Below are 18,763 nucleotides of genomic sequence, written 5' to 3'. Positions count from 1 at the left end.
AAAACACCTCTCTTTAGCCCCTCACAGACCACCAAAGGACGGACTAAGCAGCTCCAGCACAGCTCCCTCACATGCACACTCTGCTCATGTCAGTCTTCCATCAAATAGACCGGGGAAAACACCTCTCTTTAGCCCCTCACAGACCCCCGAAGCAGCTCCAGAATGGCTTCCGAACACGGGCAAACAGGTTTTTTTTTTAACAAACCTCCAGGAGAGGGACCGGGAAAAGCACCTCTCTTGGGCACCTCACGGAGCCCCAAAGGACGGCCAAATGACCTCCAGCCTCTCTCCCTCACATGGAGCTCAGGTTATTTCATACCTCCAGGAGAGGGACCGGGAAAACCACCTCTCTGTAGCCCCTACAGAGCCCCAAAGGACGGACGGAGGACCTCCGGCAACAGTGGCACTTCCATAACCTTGTGCACCGTGAGTCCCCGGGCCCCCGGACTTAAGCACTCTCCCACGGACTAAACCCAGATGATCACACCCTACAGAACCTCATGCCCCTGGTAACCCTAAAGGGGGTGGATTTTGCGGTGCTTTACCGTCCGCACATCGGCATCCATATTCGGCCTTCTTCATGACACCACCACCCCTTTTTTGGAGGATATTCTCATGCTCCTGGTATCCCTTTAAATAGTCTGATACTACCAGGGCTCATCACCGCACTTTACAAGCCAGGAATAATGTTTAAATGGTCAGGGAAAGTGTTTTTAAACGTCTGGAAGAGAGTTGTAGCCTGTCATTTTGCACGATATCATTTAACATTGAACATCTCCTGGAAATGGACATATTCTGTGCATTTCCAGGAGATGTTCAATGTTAAATGATATCGTGCAAAATGACAGGCTATAACCCAGGACCAAGTGTTTGAAAGGCGGGGAAAAGTTGTTTAAAATAGTCGGAAAAGTGTTTTTAAACGTATGGAAGAGCGTTTTAGCCTGTCATTTTGCAGGACATAATTTAACATTGAACATCTCCTGGAAATCCACAGAATATGTCCATTTCCAAGAGAGATTCCATGTTAAATGATATCGTGCAAAATGACAGGCTATAACCCAGGAACAAGTGTTTGAAAGGCGGGGAAAAGTTGTTTAAAATAGTCGGAAAAGTGTTTTTAAACGGCGTTTTAGCCTGTCATTTTGCAGGATATAATTTAACATGTAACCTCTCCCGGAAATGCACATAATATGTTCATTTTCAGGAGAGGGTCAATGTTAAATGATATCATGCAAAATGAAGGGCTAAAACACCCAGGGATACGTGTTTGAAAGGCAGGGAAAAGTTGTTTAAAATAGTCTGATACGTCCAGGGCGCATCACCGCATTTTACAAGCCAGGGAAGGTGTCTTAATCATTGGTACACATTGTTTAAATAGTCTGATATCTGGCACTGTATTTTCCCCTGGGAACCTTCAAGGTTATACTAATGTTTTATTATTTATTTAATTATCACACAATTTTTACAAAAACAGTATACAAAATATACATAATAAACATAATAACAACATGATTAACAGGGGCCTGGGGGCCATATTAGACGTCTAACTTGTACGGTGCACCGGGGAAAAAAGGTTGAGTCCACGGCCCCTTTCCCCTCATCAGGAGTATCAATCGGTCCTGAAGAAGAGGTATCGCTGCTCTCCGCCCCTGAATCCTCTTCGGAGGTAGCTGACGGTGGTAGACCTCCTTCTGATGATGATGCTGCTGCAGCTGCTGCCGCCCTGAACATGGAGCGGATCTTCAATCCCTCCTTTATTCCAGGCGTATTCGCGTAGAACCGGTCTACAGTGCTTACGTCGTGACACATAAACCTAGCGAGAATCGACCTGCTTTCTGGATCTTGGTGATGCTTGATATTGTCAGCCAGGGCAGTGCGCAAGATGGTGAAGGTGACGGCTGTTTCTAGCCCAGCATCAGCCCAAGCCCTCTTCAAGTGAGCGTTCAGGTTCTTGGAAGCGTGCTTCCCCGTTGTGAAAAGGAAGAATTCACTCTGAGGACCTGACAAGCCCTCTTTTATCCCCATCCACCGCATGACCCAGCTAAACTCCTTTATTGTAAGAACCAGCTGTGCTTCGCCAAATGTCTTGGCAGTCTTGTGATCCTGCACGTGGATGATGTAGCCCTCAGCAGTGTCCCTTCTGTCCGCCTCAAAGACCTCCGTGTTGGTCATGTTTGAGTACACACCCGGACGGTGGCCATACAGGAGGCTCCAATGGAGGGTTAGATAGCCATATAGCAGGTACTGGGTGATTGAGGTCGGATTGCTAGCCATCAGGTCAAGGAGATCAGGGATGCGCTTCTCAGCGGCCGCCATGGCGGCGAGAAGCTCCGCCTGGCTCGGCAGACGATCCAGCTTGTTCCTCTTCACCTTAAACTGGTGGACAGTGACAGACTTTTTCAAATCGTTCATGTTGGCTTTCACCTCTCTGATGATGTGGGTCATATCAGACTGGGTGAGCCTGCACCCACGGAGCTTTGACGCAGACAAGTACCTCAGTAAATGGTTCACAGTCTTCAGGAACAACAGCGATGTTGTGACTGCCCGGCCCGACTTTGAAATATACTCGCTCCAGCCACGGACCCTCTTTGTGTCTTTTAGAAACAGCCAGTCTGACAGCCGGTCAACACCATGGGCCATGAATACTAGGAAGTTCTTTATCCGGCTGACATTGGACATACAATTCTCTTTCCGTTTTACTGTCGGTGCGAGACCCTCACAATGACCTCTGTATGTCTGAATGTACGTCTCCATGCTTTTAGGCAACGTGATTTCACACATGGTATTCCCCCGTCCCTTCCCAGTGGACCAATGATTTCGGGGAGAGGGCCAGTCCTTAGCCAGATTAGCTTTCAGCTTATTGGAGACAGACGCACGGCTCTTCTGGCATACAGGGGTCTCACTACCGGAGGCTTCTACGGACCGCATGACAGTCTTCACCGGGGTCTTGCTTCCGGAGGCTTCTGGGGACCGCATCACAGACTTGAGAGGGGTCTCACTCGCAGAGGCTTCTATGGACCGCATGACAGTCTTCACCTGGGTCTCACTACCGGAGGCTTCTGGGGACTGCATGACAGTCTTCACCGGGGTCTTGCTTCCGGAGGCTTCTGGGGACCGCATCACAGACTTGAGAGGGGTCTCACTCGCAGAGGCTTCTATGGACCGCATGACAGTCTTCACCTGGGTCTCACTACCGGAGGCTTCTGGGGACCGCATGACAGTCTTCACCGGGGTCTTGCTTCCGGAGGCTTCTGGGGACCGCATCACAGACTTGAGAGGGGTCTCACTCGCAGAGGCTTCTATGGACCGCATGACAGTCTTCACCGGGGTCTTGCTTCCGGAGGCTTCTGGGGACCGCATCAAAGTCTTCACAAGGATCTTGAGAGGGGTATTGCTGCCGGAGGCTACTGTGTTCATGCCGGGGGCACTTGAGATTGCTAGGCCCTTAAATCGTATACATTCTTCGTCTTCCTCAAGCAGAGCAGCAGTGGCACTCTGCTTCCTGGGTTTTAGACCCTGATTTAGCCTGGAGTGCAGGGTCTTCACCTCATCAATGAGGGCATCCTTCTGAGCCCTCAATGCCACATTTTCCAGCCTCACCTGCCTGCAGTCCTCTTCGTCACACTCGGTATGTGGGGAGAAGGGTGGAGGGTGCACCAGGTATTCCTCCTCATTGTCTATATCCAATAAAGTAGCCATTCCAATGATGGGATTAGTCTCTCGGAGGTCATGGAGCAACTGCATGGCCACACTATGCTTCAGCTTTGCCATGACCTGATGTGCCTCATCTCGGGAGAACTCAGGGTGGTCACGAGTTACGTGGTCACGTGTAGTTTCTTCCCAGCATACGAACACCCTGTGATGGGGTAGGGAATGTTCCGGTTTTTGGACAAAATTAACATGGGATCACTCCGGTCAATGTACGTACTTCGTCTCACTGGAATATTAATGGCCAGATTGAATACAACATCGACCCAAATTCTCCGGTCAATGACAGGAGAGTTTTGAAAGTGACAAAACACTGTTCCACACATTTAAAAACACTTAATCAATGTTTACCCAGGATCCATGCACCTTTCCTGGCTTGTAAAATGTGGTGATGCGCCCTGGAGGTAGCGGGCAGGCTCTGTCCGTGGTGCTGAACCCCAGCCTGTCTATGTGGAATACAAAAACAAACAAAGACAAACACCTTTAAGGTCACCAGGGGCGTGAGGTTCTGGTTCTGGCGGTGTGCATGGAGGGGTTTGACCTGGCCCCCTGACACAATGCATACAGCCTAGAGCAGTGGAGCAGCGGCTGGGTCGTGTTCCCCCTTTTGTCCATTTGCCTATCAGTTTGTTAACGAAATGGACAGAGCCTGCGTTTTCCCCCTAAAAGTGACTTTTAATGGTGGTTTTTGCATTTAAATGATGGGTATTATCATTCACAAGGGTCCCCGACACAATGCACATAGTCTGGAGCTCGCTGGGGTCCTGCATATGCTTTAATCACACTTTTGTCCATTTGCCTATCAGTTTGTTAACGAAATGGACAGAGCCTGTTTTTCCCCCCTAAAAGTGACTTTTAATGGTGGTTTTTGCATTTAAATGATGGGTCTTATCATTCACAAGGGTCCCCGACACAATGCACATAGTCTGGAGCTCGCTGGGGTCCTGCATATACTTTAATCACACTTTTGTCCATTTGCCTATCAGTTTGTTAACCAAATGGACAGAGGCTGCGTTTTCCCCCTAAAAGTGACTTTTAATGGTGGCCCTTGCGTTTAAATGATGGGTCTTATCATTCACAAGGGTCCCCGACACAATGCACACAGCCTGGAGCAGTGGAGCAGCGGCTGGGCCGTGTTCCCCCTTTTGTCCATTTGCCTATCAGTTTGTTAACGAAATGGACAGAGGCTGTTTTCTCCCCCTAAAAGTGACTTTTAATGGGGGTTTTTGCATTTAAATGATGGGTCTTATCATTCACGGGGGTCCCCGACACAATGCACATAGTCTGGAGCTCGCTGGGGTCCCGCATATGCTTTAATCACACTTTTGTCCATTTGCCTATCAGTTTGTTAACGAAGTGGACAGAGGCTGTTTTTTGCCCCTAAAAGTTACTTTTAAAGGTGGTTTTTGCATTTAAATGATGGGTCTTATCATTGTGGAGGGTCCCCGACACAATGCACATAGTCTGGAGCTCGCGGGGGTCCCGCATATGCTTTAATCCCACTTTTGTCCATTTGCCTACACTGAAAAAAAGAACACATTGGATTTACTCAATTCAATTGTGGACATTTGTTGCACACAAATAATTTGCTTTGGCAGCAACCTATAGAATTGTTTTAAATCAACACAAACGATTTATGTCCAATCAACGCAATTACTTTGTGTTGATTCAAAGTTATTGAAATGTGTTTCAATAAAGTAAATTAAACACTTTCATCATTTTACTCCAACCCATTTTGATCACTTTATTCAAACACAATTCAATCCCTTTTATTCCAACACTATTTGATCACATAACTCTAGCAATATTTGTTATTTTAATATTCCCATGTCTATTACATGTTTTCAGAATTGTAATTTTTTTTGTTATACATTATATTTATAAATATAATTTAATGTAAATATGAAACAGATTTTAAAAGCAAACATAACCCACTTTTTTTGCATTGAAAACGATTAGAAAGTTTTGTTTCAAGACCTTTATTCAAGAACCTGGAGATTAAATAATCACTCAAGTCTTTCCAAAACTAATCTCCAATTTGAGAAGTACAAATATTAAAAAGGACCTTACATATCGTTTAGCAATTTCGTTACAACAACAACAACGTAAACAAAATATATATATATATATAAATAAAGCATCCCCTGCTTTTTATAAGGCATCAATAACTGCGATGGTGGGAGAACCAGCCACACCACTCAGTCCAGGAATGTATACTCTGCATCTCAACTACAAGAACAGTGTAGGAACAGCGAGCCGTGAACATGGACAGTGAACATGGACAGTGAGCTCTCTTCACTCGTGCATTTTCCTCTTCAAGTTTTGGGCCTTTCTTGAAAGGTCAGATGCATCCACCTCCATTATAAGCTTCTGAATAACTTCTAAGGTGTTGCGGAGCTTCAACGGGTAATTCATGTTTAGGGCATACATGAGTCCAAACAGCATTACAGCTGCAAGAGCCACATTCTCCAGATCCTGAAGCACCACCACACCCTCGAGGATAACTCCGACATCAGAATAGTCACTGCTGGGAGTCTCTCTGGCAACATAGATCCCCACTGTTGTTTCTTCTACCTCACGTAGTGTGTTGGCCTCAGTCATGTCCTGGTGGAAAACAAATTATTTCTTTAAGGATAAGATTTTTTTTACTCGGACCTCATTAAGACACAATTTGCTTATTTGACTCTACTGTGGCACTACACTAATTAGCACAATGCTTGCGAAGAAGAATACCTGGTTTGTTTTCACCTGTGGGTTTCACCAGCCTGGCTAACAGATTGTAGGTTGTACATTAAATTGAGTGAATGGTAATTATTATTGGTAATATATATATCAGAGACTTTAAAAAGAGGAGAAGGTTGGAGAGAATAAACAGGTGAAATGAAATGACACCAAATGCTGGAGACTAATGAGCAAAGCATTAGGTACTACTCCTGATTCATAATTCACCCTATGTAATGTAATATAAGCCCCACAGGTGGAAGATACTGCAGCCTGAGGAAGATAGAGCTGTCCTTAAGACTATTGCATTAATATTTGAATGTGTCTCTGGAATCAGAAGAACACAAATCATGATAGACCATGTTAATTCTAACAAAACCAATTATAATATCAATTTCAGGAAGACAGCTATGTAACATGTCTGGTAATATGGTCTGGTATATCTGGTCAAATTAGGTTCTTTTAACTGAGGCTATTTTTCTTCTTAAAAACATGTTCAAACTAACTTCTTTTTTGTATGTGGCCTACTACTTTAGCACACACTCACCATGTACTCCTTCACCAGATCCTCAGGATCCTCATTGAGGTAGATGCAGAGTCCTTTAATGAGGCACTCCCTGTCAGCATCGATGTCTTCCTTAAGGATTAAAACAAAGAATATAGGGACATTTTAATCAAATTGAACCTATGGAGTGGTCACATTTTGGGATAATTTACCATTGTAATTGATTTTAGACTGACCTAATCCCAAAAAGGAAATATTATATATATACACACACACACACACACACATATCTACACATATACACACAGTTAAAAAGTTCTTACCGTCATCATGGCAGCCATGTCTTTTAACTTCTTGCCCTGCTGCCCCGATTTTTTCGAGAACACCCTCAGCAGACTTGCGGAGTGTAGGTCAAGCTGTGACAGGAACCTTGACTGTAGAGCCATAGTTGTAATCCGCTTGAACTCTGCGTTAACCTGAAAAAAAAATGAAACCATTTTTTAACAACACGGCCCACTGACATACACACATTTGTTTCATTAAACTTACAGCTGCCAATCACATAACTGTATGCACTATGCATGTTTGCTCATCATTTGATTTCGGCTATGGAATATTGGGTGTGAATGCTGAAAGCATTTTGCTCTACCGAGATGTAGCCTAATCCAGCTCGACGCGATCTGATATATTTTAGACAAACTTATTTTTTTAGGCGGCTTTGATGTAGTGCTAACTTATACAATCATATTCGCCACAGTAGATATGAGATTTGGACCTGAAAATCGCCAATAATATGTTTGTGAATGTGTGAGGAATCTGATGACAGAGGCAGACCACAACTGTTGTGTTCGGTAAACACAACATGTGGAAACCAGTTAGTCTGAAAACCAGTAGGGACATGACACCAGCAGTATGTGCTGTGTGTTTCTGTTCTCAAGGAGGTTTAATAAGAACTTGTGCTAACAAAACTTGCAGTCATTTTAATTTATGACGTTATCACGGTATTTTTCCTTTTAACTCTAGGCCCAAATTCCTCGCTAAATAAATGTTCCTCCTCCTCAATCCTATTTTTTTCGGCCCCCGGGATGACGGACATCCTTAAACTCAAGCCCTACTCATCTGCTTCAATCATGTTCCCACTTTTTCAAATATTCCTACTACTTCACCTTCTTCTTACATATTTAAGCCAGCAATGCAGTGAAGCATCAGCTTTTCAACATCCAGCATTCATTTGCACCTACTTCTGAACAACATCGTAATGGGGCCAAGCTTTACTCTAACAGTTGCATATACCATCTACAGCACAAAAAGTTACACCATTATCTTTGTACTCACCTCCATTACACCAAAGAGAGCTGGCCATCTCTCTTGTACATCACTGGTCATGGGAACATCACTAATGACTTCTTGTCTTCTCAATGCAAATGTTTTCTCCATTTTAGCCTTAACTGTCTCTCTGTTATTACGCTTCTTGTAATCTGAAAGGAGTTCAACCCTCATCTTCTCCAAGGACTGGGCGCATTCTCCAAGTGGAAAGTCAGGGCAGTAGGCCACTTCACCCCTCTTTGGTTTCTTAACTTTAAAAGCAGGAGAACGTTTCCCTTCTGGTTTATGTTTCAAAGTATTTACACATACTTCAGGACATCCCACTTTCCGGAGATGTGTGCGGTAGTTGGACAACTTGTATTTGAGACTAGTCTTCCATCCCCCATAGCCAGAGGCTGAGCCTTTTTCTTGTAAACATGGATGCTTCATGACGAGCGCCTCTGCAACTTGGTCAAACTCCCTGTCCGTGGCGTAGACTTTGTGCTTAACTACCTCCTGAATCAACCCCTCTAGTATATCAGACTTGAGCTTTGAATCAGGGATCAACAGTGTCCCTTCTTCTCTGAGAACTCTGTGGGCCTTTTCAAGCTTAATCTCTGCATCATAAGAAAAACGGGGAACATGGAACACACCTGGCCATGAAGACCGTGAAGAAGTGGACTCTGGAGATGTGAGAATCCCGGTGCTGTCGCCGAGAGAAGATGTGGTGTCATCAGGATGACTGGTTGGTGGAAAGGAGCAACTGTCCACACATTGATCTGCATCAGCATTGAGAGGTCTGCATGATGTGTATATGACCTTGACTGTGGCTTTGTCTTGTATTTCCCCCATGGAAGTTAAGTTCATAAATTCATCGCCAAAAAGCGTGTCCATGAACTGCAGCCGAAAGGGTTCCTTTACATTACACTGAGTCTTTATCTCATTCTCCAGTTCATTCACAGTTGAAGGCAGGCCAGCAGAAATCACCACCCTCTGACAGCTGTCAGCCCCTAGGATTACTCTGAGAACAGCTGATGTCATCATGGTCTTTCTTCACCGTCTGTTAGGAAAGAGAGTATATAAACAATAAAAGGTTTATAATTAGTTTTATTTCAAGTACATGGGGCTTGGTAGAAGAGTGAACTCTTGTCATTTTTTAAAAGGGTTCATTGTGAAGAACAATAACAATGTTATTGGACCAATGTATAGGGTCGGGTACTGTTCACATTTGAACCCATAGATATAAACAATAGATGGCTCACCCATGCTGCTGGCCAATGGAAACCGACGTTGCAACATGGCCGCCATCTTGCTGCAGTCAGCTCGCTCATTCATAACATTATGGTTTACTATTTAAATAACCATAGTTTGCTCAATTTTCAAACAGGTTGGTTTGTTATAAACATCAAAGATGTAGTTATGATACTGCATACTTATAATTATGATTTTTTTTTTCAACATGTCTTGTTGTCTCCTGTATCATAGCCATGCTAATAACGTTTATAATAAACCAAACCGTTTGTAAATCAGTCAAGATTTCAGCGAGTTAAGAGTATTTTTGTGCAGATCACTCACCTTACAACAGTAGCTGGTGACTGCAGCAAGATGGCGGCCGGTGAGCTACGCTGGAAAATCTCCCATGAGCCATCTATTGTTTATATATATATGTGGTTGAACCGATACCAGTACCCAACGGTACCTATTCTCGGTACTTTAGTCTGTACCTGCCCAAGCAGTGTTTAATTTGTTGCTTTACCTCAGACACAGATTGATCTCTTCAAGGTCACCATCCGCACACATCCAACCAGATAGGCGGCCAAGGGATACTCATCGACCAGTTCACAGACTTCCACAAGAGCAAGTTCTCGTGACGGAGATGGAGTCACCTCAAAGGCTCTGTAGTGCTCACTATACCATCCACACAGCAGTTTCAAGACAAAAAACACTCTCTGATGCAAAATGCATATTTGATGGATTTCCCCAAATTCGGGCAAGCCACCTTCAGACCCATGGACAACTACCATACCTGTCCTGTAGTTTATTCCCTTGCTCCAAACATTTTTTGCAAGGTGTATTTCAGATATGTCAGGATCTTTCTGTTTAAAAGCTTGAACTAGCTCCTCCTTCAAAACATCTAAGGGGACAGAAGATACATCTGAGACATCCAGCATTTGTTTATCAATACTTGGAGACGACAAGTGGTAGCCAATCATAAACTGATGTTTCACAGCCAGAGATAGGGGCACGTTTTTAAAGCAACTGGTGTGTTTGATTATGTTTTTAAAGAAACTGTGCTTTGCCTCAAACCTCATAGTCCAAAGTCCCACAAGAGGCCCAAAAAACCTTATTAGTTGTGGGTAATGTTCTATGTAGTGGTGTTTGGGACGCAGTCTATTGTTAGGAAAAACCTCTTGATACCTTTGTCTATGGTCTGAAATTTTGCTCTCAAGGTATGCAATAGACTCGTCGTTGTGAACTGGGGCAACCACAAGCTCAACAATCTGTTTTAGGTCCAACAAGACCTGCCATGCTGGATCATGCTCAGGAATCTTAGGCCCAATTGTAAATGGGAGCAATCTTAACAAGCACCAGTTTTCATGGGCATTACCACCTATGGTTTTCCTGTGTGAGAGATTTTGTGGCAAAATATGAGGCTTATTTGTTTTGTCTGTCCACTTGTATGGGAAATGTAGAATGGAATTGTTAATATCTTCCAAGGTTATGTACTTCTTTGAGATTAGAAATGTTAGACAATGTGCTATTTCAACAGGCACAATGCCTTCAAAGAGATCGTGGGCAATGTCAGGAGGGTAGCCACTGATGACATTAAAATGAGAAAGCGCTTTAGTCAAAGGACAAGCTCTTTTAACTCCAAAACAGCTGCTGCCACTATCTAGGGCTGTTCTGACATGAGTGTCATGTATTTCCTTTTGTTCTGAGGCTGAAAGTTCCTGCTCTAACCTCATTTGATGCAATGTCTGAAGCTGTTGCAGTACAAAAACGACAAAAATAGGTGCCTGCAAAATTCTCAACAAAACCCGCTAATCCATGAGCTCCTAAATTGTCTGCAGCAATAGTTTGAACTGTACCTTTGAGCGATGTTCCCAGTTGTGGGACAAAAATTCCATCAACTTCCAAAGACCTGAGATCACGTAGAAGTGGCTCTAAAACCTTGTCATAGCCATAGGTCTTAACAGTGTCTGTTTTGCACAAAATAGCTAAGTAAATGGAGGACAAAGAGGAATGAGACCCTGGGGGTAGGTTACTCAGCACAAAGTTTGTGGGTTTTACGGGAGGTGCCAAGAGGGTTACAGACCTCGAAGTCATCAACATACAAACCAATAGATACCCTTAACTCTTGACCTGACAATAAACTGTTTTGCTTACAATGCAGACCATCCCTGAAACACTTGTACACAATTTCTTTTGCTGTCTCTGTTTCCCTTTGCGTTTCGTGACTACAAACTAACTTGTCCACAATATCTTTCCTATTCAACAGCACCTGTAGAGATTCAAGAATGGGGACATACTGGAAGGTTTTCTTCTCTTTAGCATCCAAAATACATTCAACTGGTTCAACAATATTAAAGTTTGCCTTGTAATACTGCTTACGTTGATATGTAGAACTCAAAGGACCACCCTTCTCTATGGCTTTATTTATAGGATTCCCAGTGCACAGAGAAGTGGTTATTTCCTCTATGATAGCTCTGTCAACCTGGAGTTTGTGCTTCTGAAAAATATCAACTAGAACGCCATCAGTGTGGGAACTCGAGAGAGAGAGCTAGTTAAGTTGTGAAGCTCTAGCAAAAAATCATTGATTGCTGTGCTTGGTACATGGGTTAAATGTTCCAACTTTAACAAAGCTGCTGCAAAAGTTTGTTCAATTACATTTGGAAGGTCATTCGGGGCATAAACACTGCAATCTGGTTGTGCATCAGAGTATGCCTCACCTATTTCATCATCTGAAGTATTTTGCGCAGATTCCAGAGAAACAAAGGTGGTTGATGTCACAATTTCTGGTTTAAAATCTGTAATTGAATAATAAGTATGTTTTCTTCTCCAGTGGGATTTAAATGTTCCGTAGATATTTGTTTGAAAGTTGCAATCTAAAAACATGCAAGTTACAACCTCATTTTTGTTAAGGTGTGCATTAATGTGAGCCCAGTAATACCTTTCCGAGACAAGATCCTTACAAGGACATAACTGGCACCTAAATATACAGCTCTTGGATTGATGACTGGTTTTAGTCACATGAAATCTATTCAAATGAATTAAAAGTGCATTCCACTTTTTAAAAGTGCAGGGGCAGCTTACATATACACAAGGAAAACGATTATTATTCCCATAATATCTATGTTTCACTCGATAATGTTTTAATATTTGGGACCTACTTGGTAAAACTGAGGGGCAGGCCTTACAACGCCACATTCACAGCAACATTCTGGCAAACTTGCAGCACCATTCACTGCAAAAGACAAATGGAAACAAAGAAGGATTAATGTCTAATGAGAAAATTCTGACAAAAATGTAAGACAAGCTGTCAAAATGAAATAACAAACATCAATCAATAATAAAATGGGGAAGGTCTAAGTAACAGTAGTGACACAATTGTTTATAAAAAGCATTTCGAAAGTGTGACACATCACACAATGGCCAATCACACCGAGTGGGACAGTTACACAATTGTATTCTCACCACATCAATTTGAGCCCACAGTAAAAGCGCCGACTCCAGACACGCACAGAGTTCGCGTTTCAATCTGCTGCAACAAAGAGCAACACAAAAAACACTTATACAATGCAAAACAGTATTTCTATAGACAAAAATTGTAAATACTCTACACATACGGGAAGTAGGGGTTCTGGAGGTGCTGCAGCACCCCCTGTTGGTGAATGGTGTACATTTTTTGCTGGTTACTATTATGTTCATGTTACTGTTGAAATCTCTCCCCACTTTTGGCCTCACCCCCTAAGTAAAATGACTTCCCGCGGCTATGACTCTACAGGTCAACAGATTATGTTATTTTGAGGGATGATGCCAATCTTTTTTATAGCAGATCAACAAATAGCCAATATACATGTCTGCATCTGAAAATGTAAATGACACCATTGCTCCCTTCAATGTACATGTATATATACGGCTGGGTACCTACCGAAATAATCTGGTACCAAGTAGTATCGACTTCTCAAGTCAAAGGATACCTATCCTTATCATAATAATCACTGCTACATGGGGCACTGGGAAAGTCAGATGATGTCAGTCTGCATAATAATTAACCATGTGCTGCATAATAATTAGCCATGTGCTTCTGGTAACTAGAGCATATAGCCTGTCTGTATCACCTAGAATGACGCACAAACATATATGCCCTAAAGCTGATGCACCGGACTGCTAACCATGCTAAGCCGTTAGCCCCTAAGTAGCCGTTAGCCCCGTTAGTACCCCAATCAGGTTTTAAGGGTAGCCTACTGGTATCATAATTCTGATAAACGATACCCACACTTCTAATCCTGTTATTTACAGATAAAATACATACTCACCACAGAACTTGAGCCACTAGAGGCACTACGGTCGTCTGACGGCAATCTACAGCAGCAATCTGCAGCAGCAAAAACAGCATTGACATTAAAAAAGCATGGCCGTTTTTCCCTTGCTAAAATTTAGCATAACTTTGGAGCGTGGCTTGGTTAAAAAGTGAGCACCCCAGCCTCTTAATTAAAAGACAGTAATGTAAACTCCTACTGCTCGTTGACCAAAGCTTTCGTTTGAAAGCTAACGTTAATCCTAATGCGACGTTAGCTAACAATGGCTAAATTAACATAGCATTAAGTAACTACGAACCAACACCTTGCGGCGGGCCCCACCCGCCATTTTCACAGAGGAAACGTAGCACATGGTAATTCAACAGCACGAGAGCAAATAACTTCATGACAGTTCATTAACTTATGTTAGTGACTTTCAATGCATTATATTACATATAATTACGCATTAACTAATATTCCAATGTATTCCAACCATCCATACTTACCGATCCAAGCTGGGTAATGGCGGGACAGAGCTGCCTTCCTTGCTGCTGTCTTCTTCCACAAAGAAATGCATTGCGCGATTTCGCGGGGTATATTGCGGTGGAATTGATACATTTGTTTGATTGACTCATTTTATCCCAACATGACCTAAACAAGTTCATGTACTCTCTCCACATAAAATGTATATTCTACTCAATACTATTACATTTTGCTTCGGAACATGTGGCAATTGTATAACATTCACACAATAGGCTTGGATAAATCCAACAGATGGCCAGTCCCCCTTTTTTCAGTGTATCAGTTTGTTAACGAAGTGGACAGAGGCTGTTTTTCGCCCCTAAAAGTGACTTTTAACGGTGGTTTTTGCATTTAAATGATGGGTCTTATCATTGTGGAGGGTCCCCGACACAATGCACATAGTCTGGAGCTCGCGGGGGTCCCGCATATGCTTTAATCCCACTTTTGTCCATTTGCCTATCAGTTTGTTAACGAAGTGGACAGAGGCTGTTTTTCGCCCCTAAAAGTGACTTTTAATGGTGGTTTTTGCATTTAAATGATGGGTCTTATCATTCTCCAGGGTCCCCGACACAATGCACATAGTCTGGAGCTCGCTGGGTCCCGAAAATTGCTTTAATCACACTTTTGTCCATTTGCCTATCAGTTTGTTAACGAAGTGGACAGAGGCTGTTTTTTCCCCCTAAAAATGACTTTTAATGGTGGTTTTTACATTTAAATGATGGGTCTTATCATTGTCGAGGGTCCCCGACACAATGCACATAGTCTGGAGCTCGCGGGGGTCCCGCATATGCTTTAATCACACTTTTGTCCATTTGCCTATCAGTTTGTTAACGAAGTGGACAGAGGCTGTTTTTCGCCCCTAAAAGTGACTTTTAACGATGGTTTTTGCATTTAAATTATGGGTCTTATCATTGTGGAGGGTCCCCGACACAATGCACATAGTCTGGAGCTCGCGGGGGTCCCGCATATGCTTTAATCCCACTTTTGTCCATTTGCCTATCAGTTTGTTAACGAAGTGGACAGAGGCTGTTTCTTGCCCCTAAAAGTGACTTTTAACGGTGGTATTTGCATTTAAATGATGGGTCTTATCATTCACGGGGGTCCCCGACACAATCCACATAGTCTGGAGCTCGCTGGGCTCCCGCATAAGCTATGCTTTAATCACACTTTTGTCCATTTGCCGTTCAGTTTGTTAACGAAGTGGACAGAGGCTGTTTTCTCCCCCTAAAAGTGACTTTTAATGGGGGTTTTTGCATTTAAATGATGGGTCTTATCATTCACGGGGGTCCCCGACACAATGCACATAGTCTGGAGCTCGCTGGGGTCCCGCATATGCTTTAATCACACTTGTGTCCATTTGCCTATCAGTTTGTTAACGAAGTGGACAGAGGCTGTTTCTTGCCCCTAAAAGTGACTTTTAACTGTGGTTTTTGCATTTAAATGATGGGTCTTATCATTCACGGGGGTCCCCGACACAATGCACATAGTCTGGAGCTCGCTGGGCTCCTGCATATGCTTTAATCACACTTTTGTCCATTTGCCTATCAGTTTGTTAACGAAGTGGACAGAGGCTGTTTTTTGCCCCTAAAAGTTACTTTTAAAGGTGGTTTTTGCATTTAAATGATGGGTTTTATCATTGTGGAGGGTCCCCGACACAATGCACATAGTCTGGAGCTCGCGCGGGTCCCGCATATGCTTTAATCACACTTTTGTCCATTTGCCTATCAGTTTGTTAACGAAGTGGACAGAGGCTGTTTTTCGCCCCTAAAAGTGACTTTTAACTATGGTTTTTGCATTTAAATGATGGGTCTTATCATTGTGGAGGGTCCCCGACACAATGCACATAGTCTGGAGCTCGCGGGGGTCCCGCATATGCTTTAATCCCACTTTTGTCCATTTGCCTATCAGTTTGTTAACGAAGTGGACAGAGGCTGTTTCTTGCCCCTAAAAGTGACTTTTAACGGTGGTTTTTTCATTTAAATGATGGGTCTTATCATTGACGGGGGTCCCAGACACAATGTTTCCGACAAACGCGACCCGCCATCGGCGGGCCTCTGCCGGCCCGGCCTCGTGCCGGTGCTCTGGCGGTCGGTTCCTCCGAACTGCGGGTTCGACTCTGATGGCCGGGAGGGACGAGGGAAACGTCGGGGGGGTCTGCTGGAGGCTCCTGCTGGAGTCTTGCGTTCACTGGGACCTGGCTCGAAAAACTCGAAACCCTGACTCCAGTGCGGTGTTGCGGCCATGCGCCTCCGGGTACCAGACTCCCCTGCCTCCTCCGTGTTGCGTGGGCTGCGTGGGGGTAACCCTGCGTGTCCGTTACCCTGCGTGTCTCTTACCTCCCAGGCCGACCGATATGAAGCGTTTCCAAGACGAACCGTCTGACTCAGGGGTCCCACCACGGGTTCCGTAGCGGGGTGGAAGTTCCACCTCCCCACTTCGCCGCGGAATGCAAGACAAACACCTGTTTCTCTCATCCTCCACTGTGGCATAGCGGCCTTAGTCGGCTGCGGCATTCAGCAATTGGCCTTGCTCCGGGCACAGGACCCTACTTCATCAAACTACCTGTTTGATCCTGCGTAACAACCACATATATGCTTGTCTGCAAAGACATTGATCGAATGGCAAACGTGACCCGCCATCGGAAGGCCTCCGCCGGCCCGGCTTCGTGCCGGTGCTCTGGCGGTCGGTTCATCCAAACTGTGGGTTTGACTCTGCTCCTGGGAGCGCATATATGCTTGTCTGTAAAGAGGGACATGCCTGGTCCCGCCCAGGTGTTCTTCTACGGCTAGTGTCCAGCCAGCTGCGGTATCATCAAATTTGACCCGCCATCGGAGGGCCTCCTCCCCGGGTCCAGCTTCCGGTGCTTGGCGGTCGGTTCATCCAAACTGCGCGTTTGACTCTGCTCCTGGGAGCGCATATATGCTTGTCTGCAAAGAGGGACATGCCTGGTCCCGCCCAGGTGTTCTTCTTCGGCTAGTGTCCAGCCAGCTGCGGTATCATCAAATTTGACCCGCCATCGGAGGGCCTCCTCCCCGGGTCCAGCTTCCGGTGCTTGGCGGTCGGTTCATCCAAACTACGGGTAATCCTGGAGCGGACAAAGATATGTGTATTTGCCTGAAGGATGGAAATAAACAAAGAATGATATTTTACAGGACATGATGGATATGTGTTTTTTCCAGGCTTTTTGGAAATAAACCAAATGTGATTTTGCAGTGCATTATATAGCTCATTTTACCCATGTGATGTTGTGCAGTACATTACTGAGCTCATTTAACGATATGGTCTACCAGGCGAAGTGGGATGCTGCCATGTCCCAACTGGTCTCCGGAGGAATATAAGGAGAGTTGACAGGGGACTCTGCCCAGTGCTCATGAACCAAATGAGGGGTGTGTTAGAGGGGAAGGCTCTGGCTGTTTCTGCAGCCTCTGCTTCTACCTTCTCTCCCCACCCCGATACCAGCGCGTGCCTGCTGTAAAAGGCAGGTGCACGGGCTCTCACTGCCACTAACTCTGAGCCTGGCTCCCGAGCAGCACGTTCTCCCCGGCAGTCCGCCAGCAGATTAAAAACACCCACCTCTCCGCCTCTTCCGAGGGACGAGGGAACCGCGCGGGGGGGTCTGCTGGAGGTTCCTGCCGGGTGCTCCGTACTGCGTTTCACCGGGACCTGGCTCGAAAAACTCGGAACTCTGACTCCAGTGCGGTGTGGCGGTCTCGCCCTGGCCGTCCACCGTGCGCCTCCGGGTACCTGACTCCTCCGGGGGCAGGTGCGAGGGGTTCAATGCACCAAATGAGGGGTGTGTTAGAGGGGAAGGCTCTGGCTGTTTCTGCAGCCTCTGCATCTACCTTCTCTCCCCACCCTGATACCAGCGCGTGCCTGCTGTAAAAGGCAGGTGCACGGGCTCTCACTGCCACTAACTCTGAGCCTGGCTCCCGAGCAGCACGTTCTCCCCGGCAGTCCGCCAGCAGATGAAAAACACCCACCTCTCCGCCTCTTCCGAGGGACGAGGGAACCGCGCGGGGGGGTCTGCTGGAGGTTCCTGCCGGGTGCTCCGTACTGCGTTTCACCGGGACCTGGCTCGAAAAACTCGGAACTCTGACTCCAGTGCGGTGTGGCGGTCTCGCCCTGGCCGTCCACCGTGCGCCTTCGGGTACCTGACTCCCCTGCCTCCTCCGGGGGCAGGTGCGAGGGGTTCAATGCCTCCTCCCCCCGCTGCGGCGAAAGCCGGAGCGGGACTGAGCGCCCGGAGGTACTGTTATCCCCACGTTTTTGTACCCAAAACTGTCTTGTGAGCTCGTGGCAGAACCATGAAACAAAAAACAATCAATGTATCAGACCCATCACCAGCCCCGCGTTGGTGCGGAGGTGGGACCATTTTAACCAGGTGGTAACCCAAGTCCTCCCCTTGGTCCGTGTTCCCTGCATTGAAGCATCGGACCCATGGTTGCAATCACCAGTTGGCTAACGCATATAAACGGAGAAA

At 45.2% G+C, this 18,763-nt stretch overlaps 1 protein-coding gene across 3 annotated transcripts; it reads right to left on the bottom strand.

The window, feature by feature from the left end:
• Positions 1-5,671: 5,671 nt before the first annotated feature.
• LOC307036586 (uncharacterized protein) lies at positions 5,672-14,292 on the bottom strand. 3 transcript variants are annotated; one of them, XM_079677037.1, is made up of 8 exons: positions 14,268-14,292; positions 13,780-13,838; positions 12,935-13,001; positions 9,996-12,704; positions 8,270-9,299; positions 7,258-7,410; positions 6,977-7,066; positions 5,672-6,312 (listed from the first exon to the last, which is right to left on the bottom strand). In XM_079677037.1, the coding sequence occupies exons 5-8, from the start codon at positions 9,281-9,283 to the stop codon at positions 6,004-6,006; spliced, it is 1,566 nt and encodes a 521-aa protein (XP_079533163.1). In that variant the 5' UTR covers positions 9,284-9,299; positions 9,996-12,704; positions 12,935-13,001; positions 13,780-13,838; positions 14,268-14,292; the 3' UTR covers positions 5,672-6,003. The 3 variants fall into 3 exon arrangements, with proteins under 3 accessions (XP_079533163.1, XP_079533162.1, XP_079533164.1); XM_079677036.1 differs by lacking the exons at positions 13,780-13,838; positions 14,268-14,292 and having other exon boundaries at positions 9,996-10,147; positions 10,266-12,704; positions 12,935-13,667; XM_079677038.1 differs by lacking the exons at positions 13,780-13,838; positions 14,268-14,292 and having other exon boundaries at positions 12,631-12,704; positions 12,935-13,669.
• Between the last annotated feature and the right edge of the window lie 4,471 nt (positions 14,293-18,763).

Source organism: Notothenia rossii (assembly GCF_949606895.1).
Source record: "Notothenia rossii genome assembly, chromosome: 4".
Classification (NCBI taxonomy): domain Eukaryota; kingdom Metazoa; phylum Chordata; class Actinopteri; order Perciformes; family Nototheniidae; genus Notothenia; species Notothenia rossii.
The sequence above is the reverse complement of the archived record's forward strand: the minus strand, read 5'-3'. Positions and strand labels throughout refer to the sequence as shown.